General features: G+C 47.7%; 4 protein-coding genes across 4 annotated transcripts in view; 1 reads left to right on the top strand and 3 right to left on the bottom strand.

The window, feature by feature from the left end:
• Nucleotides 1–1,000: 1,000 nt before the first annotated feature.
• On the bottom strand, nucleotides 1,001–15,764 carry RpL29 (ribosomal protein L29). Its single transcript, XM_084577992.1, has 4 exons — nucleotides 15,630–15,764; nucleotides 14,770–14,829; nucleotides 10,423–10,487; nucleotides 1,001–1,175 (listed from the first exon to the last, which is right to left on the bottom strand). Exons 2-4 carry the CDS (start codon nucleotides 14,804–14,806, stop codon nucleotides 1,038–1,040), a joined length of 240 nt encoding a protein of 79 aa, XP_084434118.1. The 5' UTR covers nucleotides 14,807–14,829; nucleotides 15,630–15,764; the 3' UTR covers nucleotides 1,001–1,037.
• Nucleotides 1,234–4,224, bottom strand: LOC146178168 (uncharacterized). Its single transcript, XM_084577991.1, has one exon. It carries the CDS (start codon nucleotides 4,220–4,222, stop codon nucleotides 3,332–3,334), a length of 891 nt encoding a protein of 296 aa, XP_084434117.1. The 5' UTR covers nucleotides 4,223–4,224; the 3' UTR covers nucleotides 1,234–3,331.
• LOC146178167 (uncharacterized) lies at nucleotides 5,888–7,370 on the bottom strand. Its single transcript, XM_084577989.1, has one exon. The coding sequence runs from the start codon at nucleotides 7,125–7,127 to the stop codon at nucleotides 5,901–5,903; it is 1,227 nt and encodes a 408-aa protein (XP_084434115.1). The 5' UTR covers nucleotides 7,128–7,370; the 3' UTR covers nucleotides 5,888–5,900.
• Nucleotides 15,765–15,929: 165 nt separating the features above from the next.
• LOC146178165 (protein SHQ1 homolog) overlaps nucleotides 15,930–19,326 on the top strand; it is a 41,625-nt gene continuing 38,228 nt past the window's right edge. Inside the window, exons 1-4 of the mRNA XM_084577988.1 lie at nucleotides 15,930–16,284; nucleotides 16,425–16,492; nucleotides 17,636–17,700; nucleotides 17,885–18,010. Of these exons, the coding sequence (XP_084434114.1) occupies nucleotides 16,210–16,284; nucleotides 16,425–16,492; nucleotides 17,636–17,700; nucleotides 17,885–18,010 (334 nt within the window). The 5' untranslated portion in view covers nucleotides 15,930–16,209. The remainder of the gene's footprint in view (nucleotides 16,285–16,424; nucleotides 16,493–17,635; nucleotides 17,701–17,884; nucleotides 18,011–19,326) is intronic.

The raw sequence follows: 19,326 nt of genomic DNA, 5'->3' as shown, positions 1-19,326 counted from the left end.
GCAGCAATATCTTGCACATCATTATGAGGAATAAAGCAAGAGACCAAAAATTAGGCGTCTATGCTCCTTTAGGTTTTGCCATTCCTCTACCTTCTAACTGGTTCCCTCCGACAAAAGCTCCAAGTCACCATTTATTTTGAGATAAACCGCATAATTCCCAAATTTTACCGACCTTAGAAACAAGGGTTCATGACATTGCGTACACAACACAGGACAAAGATATAGCAATAAATTTCCAGCTGGAACTGACCCTGCAAATGCAGTGTGGTTTGCCCAGCCACAGTTTGGGAAATTGCTGGCCGAGTTCATTTAAGTTCAAAGCAGTGCACAAAGCGAAATATCAGGTCGTCTCATACGAGTCAACATGGTTGCACAAATGTTCTGGAAAATGGTCTCTCAGTGCATCGCACTCCCTATTTCAGTTATGTATGTGCCATATTTCCTGCCTGCTAACGTGCAGCGTACTTGAGGACCGAATCACTATTTCGTGCACAGCCTTTATTTGCCAACCTGTCTACAGCTTTGGATGAGATTCAAACAAGACACACTCTAGTGTAGACAGCACTGAAAATCAATATCTATAATGTCCACCTTCGCATGGTTGACACTAATGCGGTTCAGGTGGGCATAAAGAGTGCACACTCATTAAAAAGGGCCTGCTGCATTTTACTCTGGCTACCATGTGCTATGGTGGTGTCCATCATGGTGAAATGATAAAGTCTAGAAACCAGTGTAACAGTGAAAAGCACATTTGTAGACCAAACTATTTTTGAGATGGCAGCAAAGCTTGGAGGTGTGCTCATATTCTGGATGTTCACTCTAGGCATGCAGTAAGTATTTGATTTGGTTTGTAGGGTTTAGCGCCTCAAAGCAACTAAGGCTATGAGGGACGCCACAGTGGAGTGTACCGACATCGCACAGCATATGGGTGCCTCGCTTTGCACCTCCACCAAAAACGCAGAAAGTGTGACTGAGGCTTGAGCGAAGAAAGAAAGTATGGTGTAATTCTGTACAGGTGTTTCTCCGCTCTTTATTCACTACACGCTCAGTCCCGCTGCCTTCTTTGCAGCCAATGCAGCCTCCTTCTGCAGGGCCTCATTGGCGCGCATCTTCTTCAGTCCCTTCTTGTTATGCCGCTTGGCAAAGCGCATGTTCTTCACAAACTTGGCATCCACCTGAGGAACGAAAAACAAGGTGCATGCACAATAAGTGCCAGTGCCACACCTGTTTAACGAGAAAAACTGAACGTAATGCTCACAAACTTGCAGTTTAGCATCACACCATAATTGTGCTTCAGTGCGAGAGAGTGGCTCACTCCACCATTTCTCAATGTACAGATGACCCCAACAGAAGGGAACGCACCATCCAGATTCAGCCAATGATTACTCTATACATACCAACTACATAATTCAGAAAGCTAAAGATCAACACAAGTGCACAACAGATTGCCTGAAGTGTAAATTGACTGTTCCATTTTATAGTGGAGCTAACTGCACAGATGTGCCAGTTAGAAGCAGCCATATCCACATTACTTGCAGAGTACACAGAACTCTTGTGAAAGCATGAATACGGGTATTGCGTGATAGGCTCTTCCAGTGCACAGCGGCATTGCTTTCCTGCATCCTCCCCAAGCGAGAGCGTCCGAGCTTACTTCAAATGTTAGTGTTCTCTCCTTTACATGCCGTCAAACTAAACGGGCCACTTGTGCGTTATTGAGTTTTCACTTTTGTGTTTCCCACTTTGATAGTGCAGATGTTTAGGCATCGATTCCAAGATTCACGCCACACTGTCACTTCCCATGCTTCTCTGTTGTGGCTCACTCCTAGCTTAGACCACCTGGTGTGTTTCCATTGAGTGTCTGTGCACTTAGATGGAAGCAGGACAGTGTCTTCAAACAATCTACAGAGCTTGAATTGGCTTGGTTCTTGGTCCAGACAATTAAGCGACGGTGCCTCAGCGTCATGAAAAACACACAGCGAGCAAGACAAGCTCACTGAGTACTAGGCCCTAGAATCAACCTCTTACAGAGTAAATTTGCTGCTCTCGCTAAGAAACTACTAGCCATTCTAATCAGAGTAGCAAAACAAGCTTTAGCACTGCTGTGTTCATAATGAAGGGGTGCATATAAGTTCCAAGCTTTTACCAGTGGATAATTTGTCTTTGCATAATTACATTGCTAATCTTATATATGCACCATGTTCCTATGCATTCCACGAAATGTGTCATCTTAAACATGGCACTTCTGGTTTTAAATGTTTTCCTGCACAACTAAGTGACTGGCACAAAATTACCATACGATAATGCTGAACAGAACAGTGGCTTCAGCATTCAGCAAAGCATTAATTTTCTGGCCCATGCATCACACCTGTGTTCCCCTGTCCGAAGGCAGCTCGTAATGGAATGCTCCAGAACTGGCACTACAGAAATCGCACCCAGTTAACATGTTCTGCTGGATCCAGATGTGTATTAAAAATGTGCTGTAGTTATCAGTGTATGGCCCACCTGTTTAAGTGGACCCACTTCCGTGAAATAGGCTGCCAGCTAGAAATCTAATTGCAGACATTTTCTGGTTCGCCCTTGTGCACTTTCAAGAGCACAACCTCTTGCTATAACTTTTCTATTTGAACACATTGCATTATGGCACCTTGTGACCCTACTAAAGTCATGCAAGACTATTGCTGGGAACGCCTTTGAGCATGCCTGATTCCATTTAGCACTCAATAAACTCGCTCAGTCCAAGAAACACGGGACTGAACGAGGACACCTTTAAGGGGGGACACCCCTCTTTGGACAATTTTTTTTTATTTGCGGATCGATTGCTATGGAACTTTGCTGTTTTATGAAGTTTTATGCGCTGATTCTAAATCTACACTTATTATTTCAATATAACCAATAGTTTTCAAATTATTTGCAATTTTATGTTTCTCATTGGGAGTGGGATAATTTTCTAAACAATTGATGCCATGATAAAATTTGGCATACCAAAGTAAAGCTTAACATCTAAGGAATGCAGTAAAACAAGAATGAGCCTCCTAGGCCAATTAGGTCTAAAGCTAGGGGCTGCCAAACCCATTGCGACAAAAGTTCCCGCACCTGCCTTATACAAAGTATCTTTTTTAAAAATGTTACTGACCAATATGTGCAGTGAAATTAGTCTTACTACGGAGAGTAAGAGTTCCTGTCTTCAGGGAAAAAAAAATTACTACGCTAGCACAACTACAAGCAAAAATATATTCACTCCAAAACTGCTAGTGTGTCAAAATTGTAGTTTTGAGAAAACGAAGAAAAACGGTTTCAAGCACCTTTATGAAAGCAAAACCTCCTCAAATCACTAGAATGCACCTGGAGAATAATCTGGGTGCATCCCAGACTGGTGCTTCTTTTTTGCCATCATCTGGAGGCCCAGTGATAACTCCCGTTTCTTCCTGGAAGCAGTGGTGCGACGCAAGTCTTTTTCTTTGGCTCTCTTTGAGCCAGAGTCGGTTATATTAACATTCATTTCTTGAAGAACGGCTATTGCTGCATATTCAGTTCCAGTGTTGAAGCGTAGCACTGCTTCTGCAACGGCTGCCTCCACAGCAAAAAGGGAGAAATGCTGCTCTTTTGAAATCATACTCCAGATGACAGAGTGAAACGATTCATTGGAGTTTTGTGTTCTTCCTCGCTTGCACCTCTCCAGCAGCTTTCCATCTGCTAGGCGCTCGTACACAGGCAAAAGTGCCTTTGCCACATCCGCTGGCAAGTTATACTTGTGCCTTGGTTGTGGCTCACCTTTTGCTGTTGCCGCATTATGACGGCACCAAGAATCCTTGCCACTTGGGCACAGGCTGTGGTCAGAGCAGCTGTCAGTTGACGTGACATGGTGGTAAGTTGCCATTACCGCTCTCTGCATGGCGTCAACATCACCACAGTGAGACTTGAGTGCTCGACCATAATAGGCACTCAGCTTGTTGATGAGGTCTGCTGTGAGCCTCCCCTTCCCGCCAAGGCCCCGCACGCCTTCACCTTTGTGCTTCTGGACCAGGTTTCGAAGCGCTGCACCCATACGTTTTTGCACATGATTGATGCAGTCTTCTTTCTCTACATCCACGAAGCCATACACCTTTGCATCCTTTATAGCATTAAATGTGCGGCTGTCACCGTCACACAGCATGGTTGTGTATTTTACTTTGTTGCGTTCTAAAGACCGCTGGAACAAGATCAATCCAGCCTCAACTTCCATTTGGCCAGATTTACAATCAGTGTTCTTCTGGCACTGATGGGAGTCCCTCCACCCAGCATACTCATCAGAGTCAGGTTTGGGTCCAACTTCACAGCCCAAACAAAAGTTTTACAGCACGACGTAGTCCAGGATGTAGCCGGTAAATAGCTCCGCCACTGCACCTACTCCTATATGCGAAGAATGGCCCCGCGTCATCCAGGTGCCATCAAAGCAAACAGCAATGTTTCCTTTGTGTCCAAAGCACAAGTTCTCATAGACTGCAACCGCTTTTTCTGCGCACCGCATCATAACAGTCTCAGCTGCACGCGTCGCACCGGGGTTCAAAGTTCTTTTTAAATGCCGCTGAAACGTCTTGTTGTGGAGACCTCGGCTAGACAGGCCCATCGCTGAGAAAATGTCGTTCATGGCTGTCTGGCCATTACCTGTTGCGAGCATCGCACGCCCGGCAAGGATATTAATTTCAAACGGGTTGCATTTCTTTTCACCTCGTACCCGTTGCGAACTCCACTCAGTCGCTATCTCGCCGCACCGCTCGCAGATCAGCATCAGTTTCACCGCGAGGCCGTATTCGCGATCTCCTCTCACCATCTCCACGCGTCCTTGACAAGTCTGGCAGCGCAAAGCTCCAAGGAGGGAGTTTACCGAACGCATGTCGACGGCGGTAAACGCTGCCTTACGTTCGTCTGTGACCGATGCTGTCGCGCCGCTCAGTTCCGTGAATGGCTCCATCTTACGCGTCGTTGCTGCCATTGTCCCAAGCCGCTCGAGCGAAGCCTTTTCACGTGCGCTTGCCTCCCTCACGTCGCTGTCGGTGACATTTTTTGAGTCAACTCTCACTCGGCCGGAGACTGCAGACGCGTTGGGTGCGCTGTCCGGCGATGCAACTTCCAGCGGGGCGTTGTCTGGTTCTCCGCGGCAGCCGGGCGGTTGCCCGTCCGTGCGCTGCCCGTCCGTGCATTGGTCGGAGAGCCTGGCGTCCGCAAGCGCGTTGGCGTTGGGTGCACTGTCTAGCGAAGCATTTTCTGTTTCTCCGCGGCTATCGTGCAGCTGACGATCCGCAGAAGTGATGGGTGCACTGTTCAGTGATGCGTCGTCCAGCGAAGCATTGTTTGCTTCTCCGCGGCTATCGGGCGGCTGTTCGTCCGCACTTGCTCCTCGTCGATCGCTGACTTCAGACGGAAAAGAAGACAATTCCCGTACTTTCCTCTTCGTTTTCCTTCGTCTCCGGCCGAAAACATACACCGAATGGTGCTTCCTCGGACCCCCGGGCATAGCTGCGTTCCGTACCGTAGCGAGGACTCGCTCAAAATGGCGACATGTGCAGCTCTCATGCCAGGTCAATGGGCCTAAGCCTATCAGATGATGCCATTCAGGTCACGTGCTTTTACCGACCAATAAGAACGCGCGTTGAAGAAAATTTTGCGCTTGTTTTATTTCATTGCTGCTGGCACATGGTGGCTGGCTGAGAGAGGATGGGAAGCCGGACGCGCGAGCTTTCAAACAAGACCAAGATGGCATAGGTGCGGCTTTTCGTTTTTGCGCGGCACGCTGTCGAAACTAGCGCTGTCTGTCCTCAATTTAAAGGGCGCTTTTGGAAACTACACATTTTTAAATCGACATTACTGCGCAATTACGCATCAGATTTAAATGAAAATTTGCTCGAAGGTGAAGAATTATGTCAGGAATCCAAAAATGAAAAGATACAAAATCGGGTTTTTTGACCGATTTTCGGTCCCAAAGAGCCGTGTCTCCCCTTAAGAGCACTGAACGTGCGACTGTCCCCATCGCATAGCATGGTTGTGTAGCGCATGTTGTGGCGCTGCAGAGATCTTTCAAACAGAATTTTGCCAGCCTCTACTTCCATTTGACCAGCCTTGGAGTTGGTGTTTTTTTGGCACTGGTGGCGTGATTTCCAAAGTTCGTAGCCGTCAGTGTTTGGCTTGGGACCAATTTCGCAGCCCAGACAAAAGTTTGACAACACCACATAATCAAGCACGTAACCAGTGAAGAGTTCCACCACGGCACCGACGCCTATATGTGATGAGTGTCCGCGCGTCATCCATGTGCCGTCGTAGCACACGGCAATGTTCCCCCTATGCCCAAAACACAAGTCATCGTAGACCTTCGCCACTGCCTGCGCGGCTTGTGCCATAGCGGTCGTGGCGGCTCGGGTAGCAGCGGGTTGCAGTGTGTTCTTCAGATGCCGTTGAAACGTCTTGTTGTGCATCCCGCGCCGCGACAACCCCATCGCCGAAAAGATATCGTTCATTGCTGTCTGGCCGTTACCGGTCGACAGCATTGCTCGACTAGCCAGAATATTCAGCTCAAAAGGATTGCACCTTTTCTCGCCGTCAACCCTCCGCGAGTTCCACTCGGCCGCAATCTCACCGCAGTTGTCGCACAGCACGATCAGTTTTACGGCGAGGCCATAGCTCCGGTCGCTGGTAATTAAACGCACGCATCCACGACACGTTTTGCACCGCACGGCATCCAGAAGGATATTCACAATGCTGAGGTCAATTACCGCATAGGAGGCTGTTCTGTCCGCATCTGACTCTGCGGACGCACCACTTGCATCGGCGAACAGCGCGGTCTTTCGTGCCGTCGCCGGCGTCGATACCAGTCTATCAAGCGTAGCCTGCTCACGGGCACTCACTTGAGTTATGTCACTGTTAGTGACAGGCGCGGTATCAATACGTACACGACTGCAGTCGGCACGAAGAACGGCGCCGTTGTCCAGCGGAATCGGAGAAGCGTCGCCGCCCGCAACGTGATCGTCACACAATCCCGCAGCACTGGCACTTGCTTCTTGCACAGTATGCAACGAAGTCGCATTCTTAACGCGTTTCTTTGGTTGCTTTCGCCCGAACTTGTGCAAAGAGCGGTACTTCTTCGCGCCTGGCATGACTCTCGCGTTGCACTAGCGTGGTCGGCAGAAAGACAAAATGGCGTCACTGGGAGTCCGCATTTCAGGGCTAGCTTGCCGGAACCAACCAAACGACGCCATTTTGATCACGTGCCTTAACCGGCCAATAGTAGCGCGCGCTGCATGCTATCTTTTTGTTTGTTTTTTATGGGGAAGGCGGAGCGCACAGGGTTGCTTTCCGAAAGAAAAAATAAGCCGAAAACGCGCGCTTTCGAACGAGACCAAAATCGTCGCGGTGGAGCGCGTAGTTCTCATGCGCCGGGCGATCGAAATTGGGTGTCGTTTGTCCACAATTTAAAGGGCAGTGGGTGTGGTACTGCATTTTTTAATCGCTATAACTTCATAAATACGCGGGGTATAAGGATGAAAATTTGCGTGCAGATGCGGAATAGTGCGAGGAATACGAAAATGAAAAAATTGAAAATCCGATTTTCAGGCCGATTTTCGGTGCCAAAGAGCCGTGTCCCCCCTTAAGGTGCAAAGTTCAAAATGGCCTGGTTCCATTAGTGACCACCGCAAGCGCAAAACTGCTTCCTCATGGCATGATCAGCCAAAGTAAGTTATTCCTAAAACCAGCCTTGGCAAATGCTGTCAAACAGTGAGCACTTGTTAGCAATAGACATCTCCTGGCCTGCGTCATCAGATCATGCGCTTTTGGACGGATGGGCAAAAGGTGAAATACAAAGTGTGGCGCATATATTCGCAAAAATAAACAAAAGCGTTGGGGTGCGCCTGCCACTAGAAGAACCGGATGAGAAGTGAAAGCGGCCAACACCTCTTTGACGTCACACTGCTTACACCAGAGAGAGTGAGTGCTCTGTAGTATCTGATAATGATGGTATGGCCCAGGCCCTGCTCAACAGGTGATCATCAGGAGTACAAAAGCGTTCCACACAACATCAGTATGTTGCTCACACAAGCTCATGTGAGCCATACCTGCCACCAGTGCTCAAGGCGTCATTAAACTGCATCACTGCCTTTTTTGTTGCTTGCGTCACACACTTTGCAGCGCAGTCCAAGTGCGGCCACCAACACGTCAGCTTCTGTTCCCGTTACAGCCTATGTGGTGGTGGTGGTGATAGGCGTGGGCACTTTTGCACAAGATGCTGGATCGTCTCCTCAGCAGTTTGGCACCGGGAGCATGCACTGGCCAGCCCAGGCGGGAACTTGACTCAGTCCTTTAGTCTGCAGCATGTCAGCCGTAGCCTTGAAAAGAAGACTGCTTCATGTGGTGCTATCATAGATGGTCTTCTTTTTGACCCGTTTAGTTGGTGCTGTAGAGTGCTAGAGAAAACTTTATGCTGCTTCCCATCTGCACACGGCCGCAACAACTTCTATGACCTTGTCATGTAACTTTCGGTGCCAGGCATATCGAATATCTCTTCAAGCCGTCGACTAAGTTTCATCCACTTGTGTGCAGGCAGTGAAGATACACGTGCACACCTGAACCCCTCTCTGGCCCATTGTGATGATGATTGTTATGGGCCATACAGTTTGTAACGGGTGATCAATGGGGTTTCCTGGATCTGACCAAAAAAGAAGGGGGAAAAAAACACCCCCTTGAGTGTGCTCTACCAGCGCTTCAAACATCTCTTTGTCGCTTCCACAGCATCCCAGCACGGCTGCCCATTTGCCTTAAAGCCCAGCGCCTTTGCTAGCCCGCCCGTTGCGTCTTTCGGGCATACTGGGTTAGCAGCTGTTGATCGCGCCGCACTTGTGGCCGCGACATTCTCCAGAGACAGTCGGAGTCCCGCCGAGTGGGTGCCATCGTGCTGTGTCGCCGCTCGGAGAGATGGGCATTGCAGTACGTTTGACGGTTTCCTCGGTGGTTCCGAACCGCTGACATCGTGTTTGTGTCGCCGCTCGGAGAGATGGGCATTGTAGCAAAGCATGTTCTACGGTTTCCTCGGCAGTTCCGAACCGGTGACATCGTGTTTTATCGCCGCTTGGAGAGACGGGCATTGCAGCACATGTTTGACGGTTTCCTCGGTGGTTCCGAACCGGTGACATCGTGTTTGTGTTGCCCCTCGGAGAGATGGGCATTGCAGCAAAGCATGTTCTACAGTTTCCTCGGCGGTTCCGAACCGGTGACATCGTGTTGTATCGCCGCTCTGAGAGACGGACATTGCAGCACATGTTTGACGGTTTCCTCGGTGGTTCCGAACCGCTGACATCGTGTTTGTGTAGCCGGCCTCACACAGCATACCGCTTCCCCTGGAGTTATCGTGAATGGGCTCTCTATCGATGTCAGGCTTGTGGGTGCTCTTCTTGTGGGGTCAACTAGTTGGACCATATCCTGAAGCTTCTGTCGCTGGTGAAGGTATTGTACGGATGTTAGACACACTTCGTCAATGCTGTACATCTCAGTAAGGCGTTTTGTGTGGGCTACCCATTTGGTGTTCAGGCATCAAAGGTACAGGTACCTGAATGTCTCCCATGCCCACCAGCTGTCTGGCATGCTACTCAAACGTCAGCCATATGTCAGTTTTGAGACTGTCTCTCTTGCCTCAAAGGAAGACCAGCCGAGGTTGTCCTGGACAATCTCATTTGGAACACTCCGCCACACGCTGTCCCGTTTCCAGAACTTGCTAGGTTGCTGACGAAATGCATACCACTACATACCCGAACGTCAAGCACGGCACCGCCACTGCCTTCCACAGCATTCATACAACCTCAAACCGGCTGAATGACCATAAAGGAATGCGCAATGTGCAACGGCTTTTTTTCGCAGCTTCTCTTCATAGCCTATTATAGTTTGGCCCTGTTGCTATCTCTACTTCCAAGTAGGAGCAGTGATCCGCATGGCCCTGAAGCGAGAGATGCATGGGGCAGAAGGGAATGTTCTGGGGCATCCGGTAAGAAACACAGGGCCGCTGACTTGTGCGGACTGAACTGCAAGACCTTCTGCTGAGCAGATGTTTGCTCTGCTGTGAGCACATGCTTTACCGGTTGAGAATGGTTGCCAGACTAAACAGACTACCTGAACACGCTGTCCGGCAAGCGAACACCTGGTATCCATCCAAACTGAATAGATGAAAACTCTGTGCTGAGCTGTCAACTACACTGACCCTGAACCTAAAACATCAATTTTGTCCTGTGTGAACAGGAAATCGACAGCGAGCTGATCTTATCTGGGAGTTACCTATTCCCAAAGTGGAGATAACTGCAAGTAGCCCCTGTGGTCACCAATGCAGGTTACGGCCATTCACAGTAGGAGAAATTTCTAGCCACAGTTGTCCTTAGATGTGTGCAAAAGTGCGTCACTCTCACTCACCCCTCGCATGGAAGGCTTGTTACCCTTCTTTGGCCGCTTGATGCCATTCCTGTGGTCCTTGCGGTCTGGAACAAGACACACAAGCATCAGTGGGAAGTTTGTAAGCAGCGTGAAATTGTTACACTGCCAACGACTCCACCAGAGGAGAGTGCACAACGATATGGAAAGCAACCTAGTGTCAGTGAGCGCTACTAGTCCAACCATGTCAGCGACTCACTGTGTCAACATCATACACAGAGGGATACTCTTGTGAGTGATGACCAAGAGCACTGGATATTTCAGGCACTCATTGCGTGGAAGGTGTGAAAAATTTAGCCCCAGGAACTAATGGCACAATGTTGGCCGACACTCCCATGCAAGTTCTCGCGCCAATAAATTGGCTAACAGTTGCACACTTGCAATAATTAGGCGTGGTCTCAATGCACACAACGCATGTAGGCACGTCGTGACCCCAGCAACGTCATACAAGACATCTGCTGGGAACGCCTTTGAGCATGCCACCATCTATTTAGCACCCAGTTCATTCGCTCAGCCCTAAAGATATTGGACTGATCGAGGACACTTTTAAGGTGCAGCATCACAGGTAAGCAACATACCTAGTTGCTTGAGACGTAGCACGCCAGTTTGTTATTTTATTTATTTGCTTTCTGTCCTCTCCTTTTCACTAACACAACGGCCCTAAATATACACACATAAGCATTAGCGGGGTGATTGCAAGGCCGACGGAAGGCCTGCCAGTACTATGGAAGCAAGCCACTTTTGTTGAGATATGCATAGTTCATACTCCTTGATAGGTGGCCTGTTTGCATACACATATCTGTTGATATAGCTTTTTAGTGCACTAGTACTAGGGCCTTCACTCCGTTAAAAAGCCACTGCCTGCGTGTCTGTGTCGACCCATCCAGTCCTCTCCACGAGCATGCCTTTAGGCAGTAGTTGGCAGGTGACACAGCTGGCTTTGATTGGTAGGTTGCTTGTGTAACATTGCAAGACCATGCCAGTGTGGTGTCCCTCGCTCGCATGGCGCCAGACAAGGAAGAAGTTGGCAGGAGGTGTGGCAGCACGAGCGGCGCAAATATAACGTGTTCAAATCTTAACACTGACGAAGCTGGTTTCCCCATCTTAGCTCCGATAGCGATACTACGCTGACGACCACGCTGCAGCCCGTGAGCATCCTATTATCTCCCATCTCTACGAAGCGATGACATGACCAGAGCCTCCTCTGACCACCGCTACCCCCCTTCTATGGCAGCAGTGTTGGTACTTGGTTGCGGCAGTTCGAGATATCTTTGTTTCTGCACAGTATAACCAGGCAAACTGTCAACAGCAACATGCTATTTCGCGCCCTTCCCTTCGAGTTACTTCAAGAACTCACCATACTCCCATCAAGTTCGACATCGTACCATGACCTGCGGGCAGCTGTCTTGGACTACTATAGAGTCAGGTATCACCCACTTTCTACAACCGAGGCCGATCTGCGCCAACGTTCCCAGTTCTCCACACCCTTCCTCACAGTCGCCCGAACACACAAGCTTACCTCCACTTGCACTGGAACCTTAATATACGGTCCTCCATACTTCAAGCGAGGCTCCTAGCGACTCTTTCTAGGCTAGCCAACTTCCGTCCTTGTGACCTCTGCATCAAGACAGGCCATCGAAAGCACCCCATTTCTTGCTGCTTCTTGAACCTTTCAAACTCAACCCACGGTGCTCTACATCGTCTCATCTAGCCATGTCATCACAACAGCAAGCGGCTGCGATACTGCTGCCATCCAGTTGTCAAGCCGTGCCTGCGCCGCAAGTTTACACTGGGTCGCCTACCTCGCCGTCTCAGCATGTTTTCACCCCAACCATGCCAGCCTGCAACCTCCCTTCACCACCTAAGGCTCCTGGCGTTTTGAGTCTGCTGGGCATGCTAACAGACAAGCTTTCTTGACACAGGAGACACGAGCTGACAAACCTGTATTGCTCCTTCCTATTGTAGACATGCAGGCCTCAATCTTTGCAACCTTCTCAACAAAACAGTGGCTGACATAATAGCGCTCCCAAACCAGGGACAAGCAGCAGCTGTGCTTTGTTCCATTCTCGGATTCCACTTCAGACGCTCAATGCCATGCAGCATTTTCAACTTCATATCGGCTTCATCAAGTTGGCATGTCTCCACTGGCGCCTACCGCTACATCACCATCCACAGCACATGTGTCAAGATCCACGTATGATCACACGCCCCAACATGCCCCGAACCTTGCGCTCTACATCCTTTTGACATCAACCTGCTACCTTCAGTCTAATGTCCTAAGAGGAGCATTTCCTCACTGTTACAACCATTCCTTTTATGGCTGCTTGAGCACCTGTTTTCTGGCTTCTGCTCCGTACTACCAGGTGCCTCCACGTCGGCCACTGCACTTCGGCCTTGGCGGGCCGCCAGAATACCAACCCTTCACAGCCACACCACAGGATCCCCGGCCATGGCCTCGTCTTGGGACATTTTTATGACTTCCACTACGCATGCTCGCCACTGCTCTGTGCGGCTCTTGCTCTAATAAAACGTCGAAGCTGGTTATTTCTCGTCTTAGCTCCGAAACCATGGTCGAATTGGCAGGAGCTCTTCTAAGATGGGAATAAAACCCATGGAACCCTAAGTCAGACATGCTATTCCTGCACTGATTGGGCAGCTGCTTTGAGACTAGCATGAAACACATGGGGACCCTTGGGACCCCAAGTCAGGCACATTCATACAGCTTAGTTAAATCGATTTTTGCGTGTCAGTGTCATTCCTGTCAAATTGGGCAGCATACATTATGTGACATGTCGACTGAGGTAAACCAGTTCAAGTCGAGCAAAACCATGGAAAGTCAAGATAACATATGAAAAACCAGGGCTAATCGTGTTAGCATGCGTGTGGTTTTTTTTTACCACTCCCCTTTGTCCCAGGTCAATATTGTGGCAAAATTTTGTGCATAGAACGATTTCAAGCTGTAAAGCATATAAGGATTGTGCTCCCTTAGTGACATGAGCACACGGCCACTGCTGCTGCTTTGCTCGTTAGACCTTGTGAGGTCACTGCGAGAGGGAGGGGTCAGCAATCCTGCTGCCAGAACCTTCTAAAGGGAGCTCCTCTGCAAACTGCGGCCAGTCACCCCCTCCAATTTTTTTCGTGTAGGTCTCACGTCCCCATAAGGCAATGCGTTAGGACGTCGTTTCGATCTAGGCTGCACATGGGAAGCAAACAGGGAAATCACCACTGATACAAGTAGCAGCAGGGTGCGTATAACTTTCTCTCCGGGTTCTCTCTTGCCAGGGGTCTGCGAACGCGGGTTGTTGATGCACACTCCTCGTATGTGTGCTTGAGCCCAGGCCCAAAAGGAGTCATGCAGCCACCTGTGTGGTGCCAACACTCGAGTTGTGATTTTGCACGGTTCTTCGGCATCACTGGCCAGTGCCAGTGGCGAAGCGTGATGATGAGCCACCGACGGGCATCTTGTCATCAAGATGTGCTCCGTGCATCACTCACTCTCCTTCGCACTGTGTCGCGCACGCTTCAACCCCATGGTTGGCTGTGCAGTCTGCAAGCTACCTTAGCTCCGCTGCAAACGTGTAGCTTTTGCCCTGCGCACGTGGTGCCGCAGCAATAAGGTCTGGGGATTAGTGCAGTGTTTTGTAGTGCAGTTGACTGCGTAATAAACAAATTAAGTGTGCTCTCCTTCCTTCGCAGCAAAGGCACAGGGTGCGCGGCAAAAAATTACTACGCTCATAGGCTTGTTCTAGTGCAAACCATTCAGCAACGCCCACAAACATGTTGCAAGTTGAGCAAACCAGCCAGTGTTGTTGAATGGCATAGTGAGTGGGTTTCGCAGTAGACAGCATGGCACAACAGCACAGCTTTCGTTCTTTAATGTGTTCACACGGGAATAAGCAATATCATGGCATGTGAAAGCCATGTGTTGCTTTAGACAATGAGCAGCACCTATGTGTAAGGATGTGCCGAGAGACTGACTAGACAGCTCTAAAATATGCCGTTGACCAGACAACTGTGCGTGCAGTCAGACAGTGCTGACATGTAGTTCTGCCACTGATCCCATGGTCTGTCCTCTTTTGCTCATGCCTGTGTATAGCACACCAGCCCAAGTGTTAAAATCTGATCATGCTCTTGATGCAGACTAAATGGCCCATCAAAAGTCCCAGGAACTATGTCCTGAAAAAGAAGAGTCTGTAGCTCAAGTAATATTGGCTCCATGACGAGGTAGTTTAGTACACAAAACATCTAACAAGGCCAATAAGCTTCGTTGCACATAAACAAGACATCTGTTATGCTTTTCTCAGTTTCTATCAAGTGGGCGTCACTCACTCTGGTTGTGATTGGTGTGGTTCTTTGTCTTTGCCATTGTGGTATCCCTTAGCCCGGCAGCTGCAAAGAAAACAAGAACACGGGATGTTTCAGACGTCTGTGCGTAGCACGGCAGGTGTTTGATCACAAATTGGGTCTAAAAACCTAATCTAATGGCGCGACTGTGCCGCACTGGCTGACGTTCTTGCGCGATACAAATGCAGTCAATAAGCCAGTATCCTCTCAGAAGGCGTGTAGGCACGTCATGACCCCTGCAACGTCATACAAGACGTCTGCTGGAAACGCCTTTGAACACGCCACCGTCATTTTAGCACCCAGTTCATTCGCTCAGCCCTTGATATATTGGACTGATCGAGGACACTTTTAAGGTGCAGCATCACAGACACGCATCAAGACAGTTTTGGCTAAGCACTCACAGGATTGCACGGAGACTCCATTTATTAAATGCTATCACCCGGGAAGCATAAATACACTTGCCATGCAAGCAAGCATAAGTAGGATTTAATGTGCATTTTTCACGTCGCTGAACCACATTTGCGATGAGCTTAGAATACTCAAGAAAAAAAAAAAAAAAAAAAACACAAGGCGCTGAGAAATATATCAACAACGTTTAGTGCTAGTTCCTTTAACTGAAAAATAACACATTATAACATTTGTGCACGCGCAAAGCCACTTGTTTTGCATGAAGGGTCAGCTCAGACCACGGTTGCATCTACAAATCATTTAAAGGACACATCAAATTTCAACAATAGTGCGCTGTCCAAACGTTACAAACATCACAAACGGGCAGTAACCATATGATGGACTAAAATCTTCAGGAAAAGAAAGATTAATTCGGATTATGACGGAAGGCACCATACCTTTAGCTGCCGCTCGCGAGATTCACACACGAAAAGGAGCGAAGTTAGCACACCTGGCGGCGAAAGGCGAAATGCCAATGCGAAATTACGATCAACCCTAAAACACCTTCAATGCCTGCAACACAAACAATAGTAGCAGATAAAACATTAAAAATTGATCATTCATTATTATTTTAAACCACAATGTTTTGCGGGTAGTAGATTTTTGTAGCTAAGGTTATTTATGTTTAGCAGAACCAGGCACAGAACAAAGGAATAAGCAACAACCATGGGGAAAAAAAAAAGAAAAAAAACTTGCACGACAACAAAATAATAAAAAACAAACGTGAAAGTTGCGGTTGCTTTTCTCGTGGTTTCAAGCAGCTTTTCGCGTGGTCCCGAGGCACGACTCGAAGCGTGAAGAAGCTATTTCTATTGTTAAGGTTCAGGGGCGCATTCGGCTTGAGCTCTTGGCGATTTCTTCAAATTTTGATTTTCACGTTTGACGCTGTCCCGAAACCTGACGAAGCTTCGCCGTCTCCTCAGCTGGTTTGGGATTGAATGAGTTCTGCGAAGAGGCAATCCACGGACAAGGCAAACAATGTTGACACCAGCGTTCGAACTAAGACAAGACGATGACTTCTTGGTGATTGAGATCAAGGCGCCTTACTCAAAGGTGGATAATGTCGTATTCTCCCGTGGTCATTCTTGGTGGAATGCTTCACCTCATTTTTCTCATGGTAATGTCGATGATTCCGATCAGTTATAACTATGGTGTTTATGCTTTTCCGCATGTACCTTGTCCCTGTTCTGAAGATTTCGGATGCGGAGATCTACTTCCACGAAGAGGAGTTCAAGTTTTATTCCAAGCCATACTACTTGAGGTGACATTGGTTTCCGAATTAAAGTGGATATGTCAACACCGTGACGGTAAACATACTAATGAGCTGATTTAAACCACAGTAACAACTGTTGGTTTTGAGGGAATACGAAGTGGGGTTTCGTGATTATCCATATATTTTGCGTTTGAAAACTGGTGCAGGCTTTTCGCTTGGGAGAATTCGTCGAGGTTATTTTGACCGCAAATATGGGGTGGTGGCTAAGAAAAAAAAAGAATAAGGGAGAGGTGGCGTGTAAAAAAATTGTCAAAACTAAAAACGCTTCACGTGATCGACAATCTTCATTTAACAGGTCGGTTTCTGCGTGTGGCACAACAAAAAGTAGTTTAACCATTTTTACGCATTTCTTTATCTTTTATGTGTTGTCTTCGTCGAAAGTAACCATGGGCAAGGGGGTTTGATTCGCATCCATATAGTAGTGCCCTTAAAAATCAAAATCTCTCAAAAAGGGAGGACACCGGTCCTTTATACCTTACACAGATTAACATCTTAATTAATGCCATAAGTGCTCTGCTACGTGGCTAAAACGTTGTTCAGCTACTTCTGGCAAGGACTGTACATCCTACGGAACATGTGCTGCATGCTATAAAACTGTCTTTCTGAAGGAGTCTTGTTATGCACCGTAGCCAAGCGCAAGTCAGTTTAACTGCAGCACCCTCTTCTTGGTGAGCCGCATGCAGCCCGAATGTGGAATGCAAGTTCATTCCATTCAAAGTGTGTTGGCATGTCAAGTATGGGCATGTAATATGTGCTGACTCTACCTTACTTGACATCAAAGTATAAGCGTACATTAAGGCGAGGACGAGGAAGGACAGGACACAGCGCTTATGCGTGTCCTTGCTCGCCTTGATGTGCGCTTACACTCTGATGTCGTCAATTACCAGCACGCCTAAGCTGCCATGTTACTCCACCTTACATTAATTATTAATGTCTGTGTATTCTTACTGGCTTGTTGAGTCTGTGAACTGGTATGCGCAATATGTAAACGTGTCATGCAGATACTCTTCAGAGAATATCTGTCTTTGTTGTATATGTTGCCGTTATCTTTTAATTTTTTTGCTTCAGGGAATTTGTTACCATCACTTTACAACATTTATTCTCTTTTCTGTGCTTTTTTTTTTCTTACAGACTTAATTTGCCTGGAAAAGTAGTGGAGAATGGGCTTGAGTCAGCGAAATACGAGTCTGATAATGGTAAGTAAGAAAAGAAAAAAGGTTTGGCTTGTTCATTGCCTGACGCGGAATTTTTTTTCTTGTTAGTGCACTCCTGTTAAAGATAAAAGAGAAAAAAAAAAAACAATGTTCTACATAGGCATATTGTAGCAGCATCTGTGTTTTCATTCTCAAGCGTCTGACCTTTAAGGCCCTGGTTTTTCAGGCACATACATTGTCCACATGCCCAAGCAAACGCCAGGAGAGGTATTCACCGGTCTAGACCTCCTTACCAAGCTGCTGGCTCCAAGCCCAAAGGCAGCACCTGCACGGCCCTTGATTGAAGTTCTCGGTGCGTATGAGCATGTAGCACTGTTCTCACTTTGTAGAAAAAAAAATCTAGCATTACAGCAACTTTAATGTATTTAGACTCACTGCTACAATGGTTGACATTTGCAGTCAGTGCATGTACTAGCTGATGTCAAGGCAGAAACGGAACAGCGTAGATGATGATGATAAATACAGAAATAGACAACTATGGTTTCGCACCATTTTCCTTGCTTTTCTATCTGTTCTTGTCACTTTTGGGGCAAAAACGATTCTACCAAGTTTCTCGGGTTTCAGCAAAGAAACTACCCTTGCCGAGGTTTGAGGGGAGGAGCTTCTTTTTAACCTTCAACAAGTACAACCTTTCTCGGTCTGTGCATATCACCGTGTAACCTCTCATAACATACATTCAATGAAAACGTCGAAGACGCAGCTTACAAGCCACATAGCTTGTTGCCTTGTCTAGTAACCTGTCATGTCCATGGCATGCAGCTGGCTTTCATCGGAAGGAAATGTGATATTAGAAAACAAAGGAACCAGTGACTGGTAATGCAAGCTTGTAATTACTGTATTTCTGCAAACCTCTATTTTGGGAAAAAACTTTTCTGAGAAAAGGTTTGCATGCGAGTCTAAGTACCCCCCTTTTTTTGCCAAGGAAGAGTGTGTAATAATGCTACCAAGCGCAGTCATATAGCCGGAGCTGTCAGAGGGAGTCCCAAGGTGGCACGGCATCCGTGGCACGATCACCGGCTTCGTGTGTTGCTGTGTTCTGACACTACATCACAGATGGTGGTGCAGAACGTCAAAAACCGGTCGAAAGTGGCCGCATTTACTCGATCACCATGTCATCATGTGGACCTGGTATTGGCGGCGCTCGGCAGGTTTCATGGGCATCTCGGGTGCTCATTGCTTGGTTTGTTGTCGGTTGTTTGAAAGCCATAACGAAAGTTGAACAAGTTTGTAGAGCGCTGCCTGCCGTTTGAAGTTTAATCAAACTCTAATTGCATTTGCCACTGATGTTTGCCAAATAAATTATTTCTTGCACCTGTCTCTCAGGGTGTTTCCACGAAAAAAAAGGGGAAGGGTGTTCTTTTCAGATTTTTTAAATATAAGCACCCCCCCCTCCTTTCGCTTTGGGCATCGGCATCGTGAAAAAAGAAAGGGGTACTTAGAATCAAGCAAATGCGGTAAATTTCTGTTCTCTTGGGCCTTCTTTCGTGGGTACTCTTTTTGCATTGAATGCTTGGCTTGGTTTGTTATGGTACCTAAGGTTTAATGTAAAGTGGCATTTGGGTTATAAGGGGCGGTATAGGGAAAGGTTCCAGATTTATTTCTGCCGCC

Source organism: Amblyomma maculatum, chromosome 9 (assembly GCF_055883805.1).
Source record: "Amblyomma maculatum isolate TAMU_Amacu chromosome 9, ASM5588380v1, whole genome shotgun sequence".
NCBI classification, from domain to species: Eukaryota; Metazoa; Arthropoda; class Arachnida; order Ixodida; family Ixodidae; genus Amblyomma; species Amblyomma maculatum.
The sequence above is the reverse complement of the archived record's forward strand: the minus strand, read 5'-3'. Positions and strand labels throughout refer to the sequence as shown.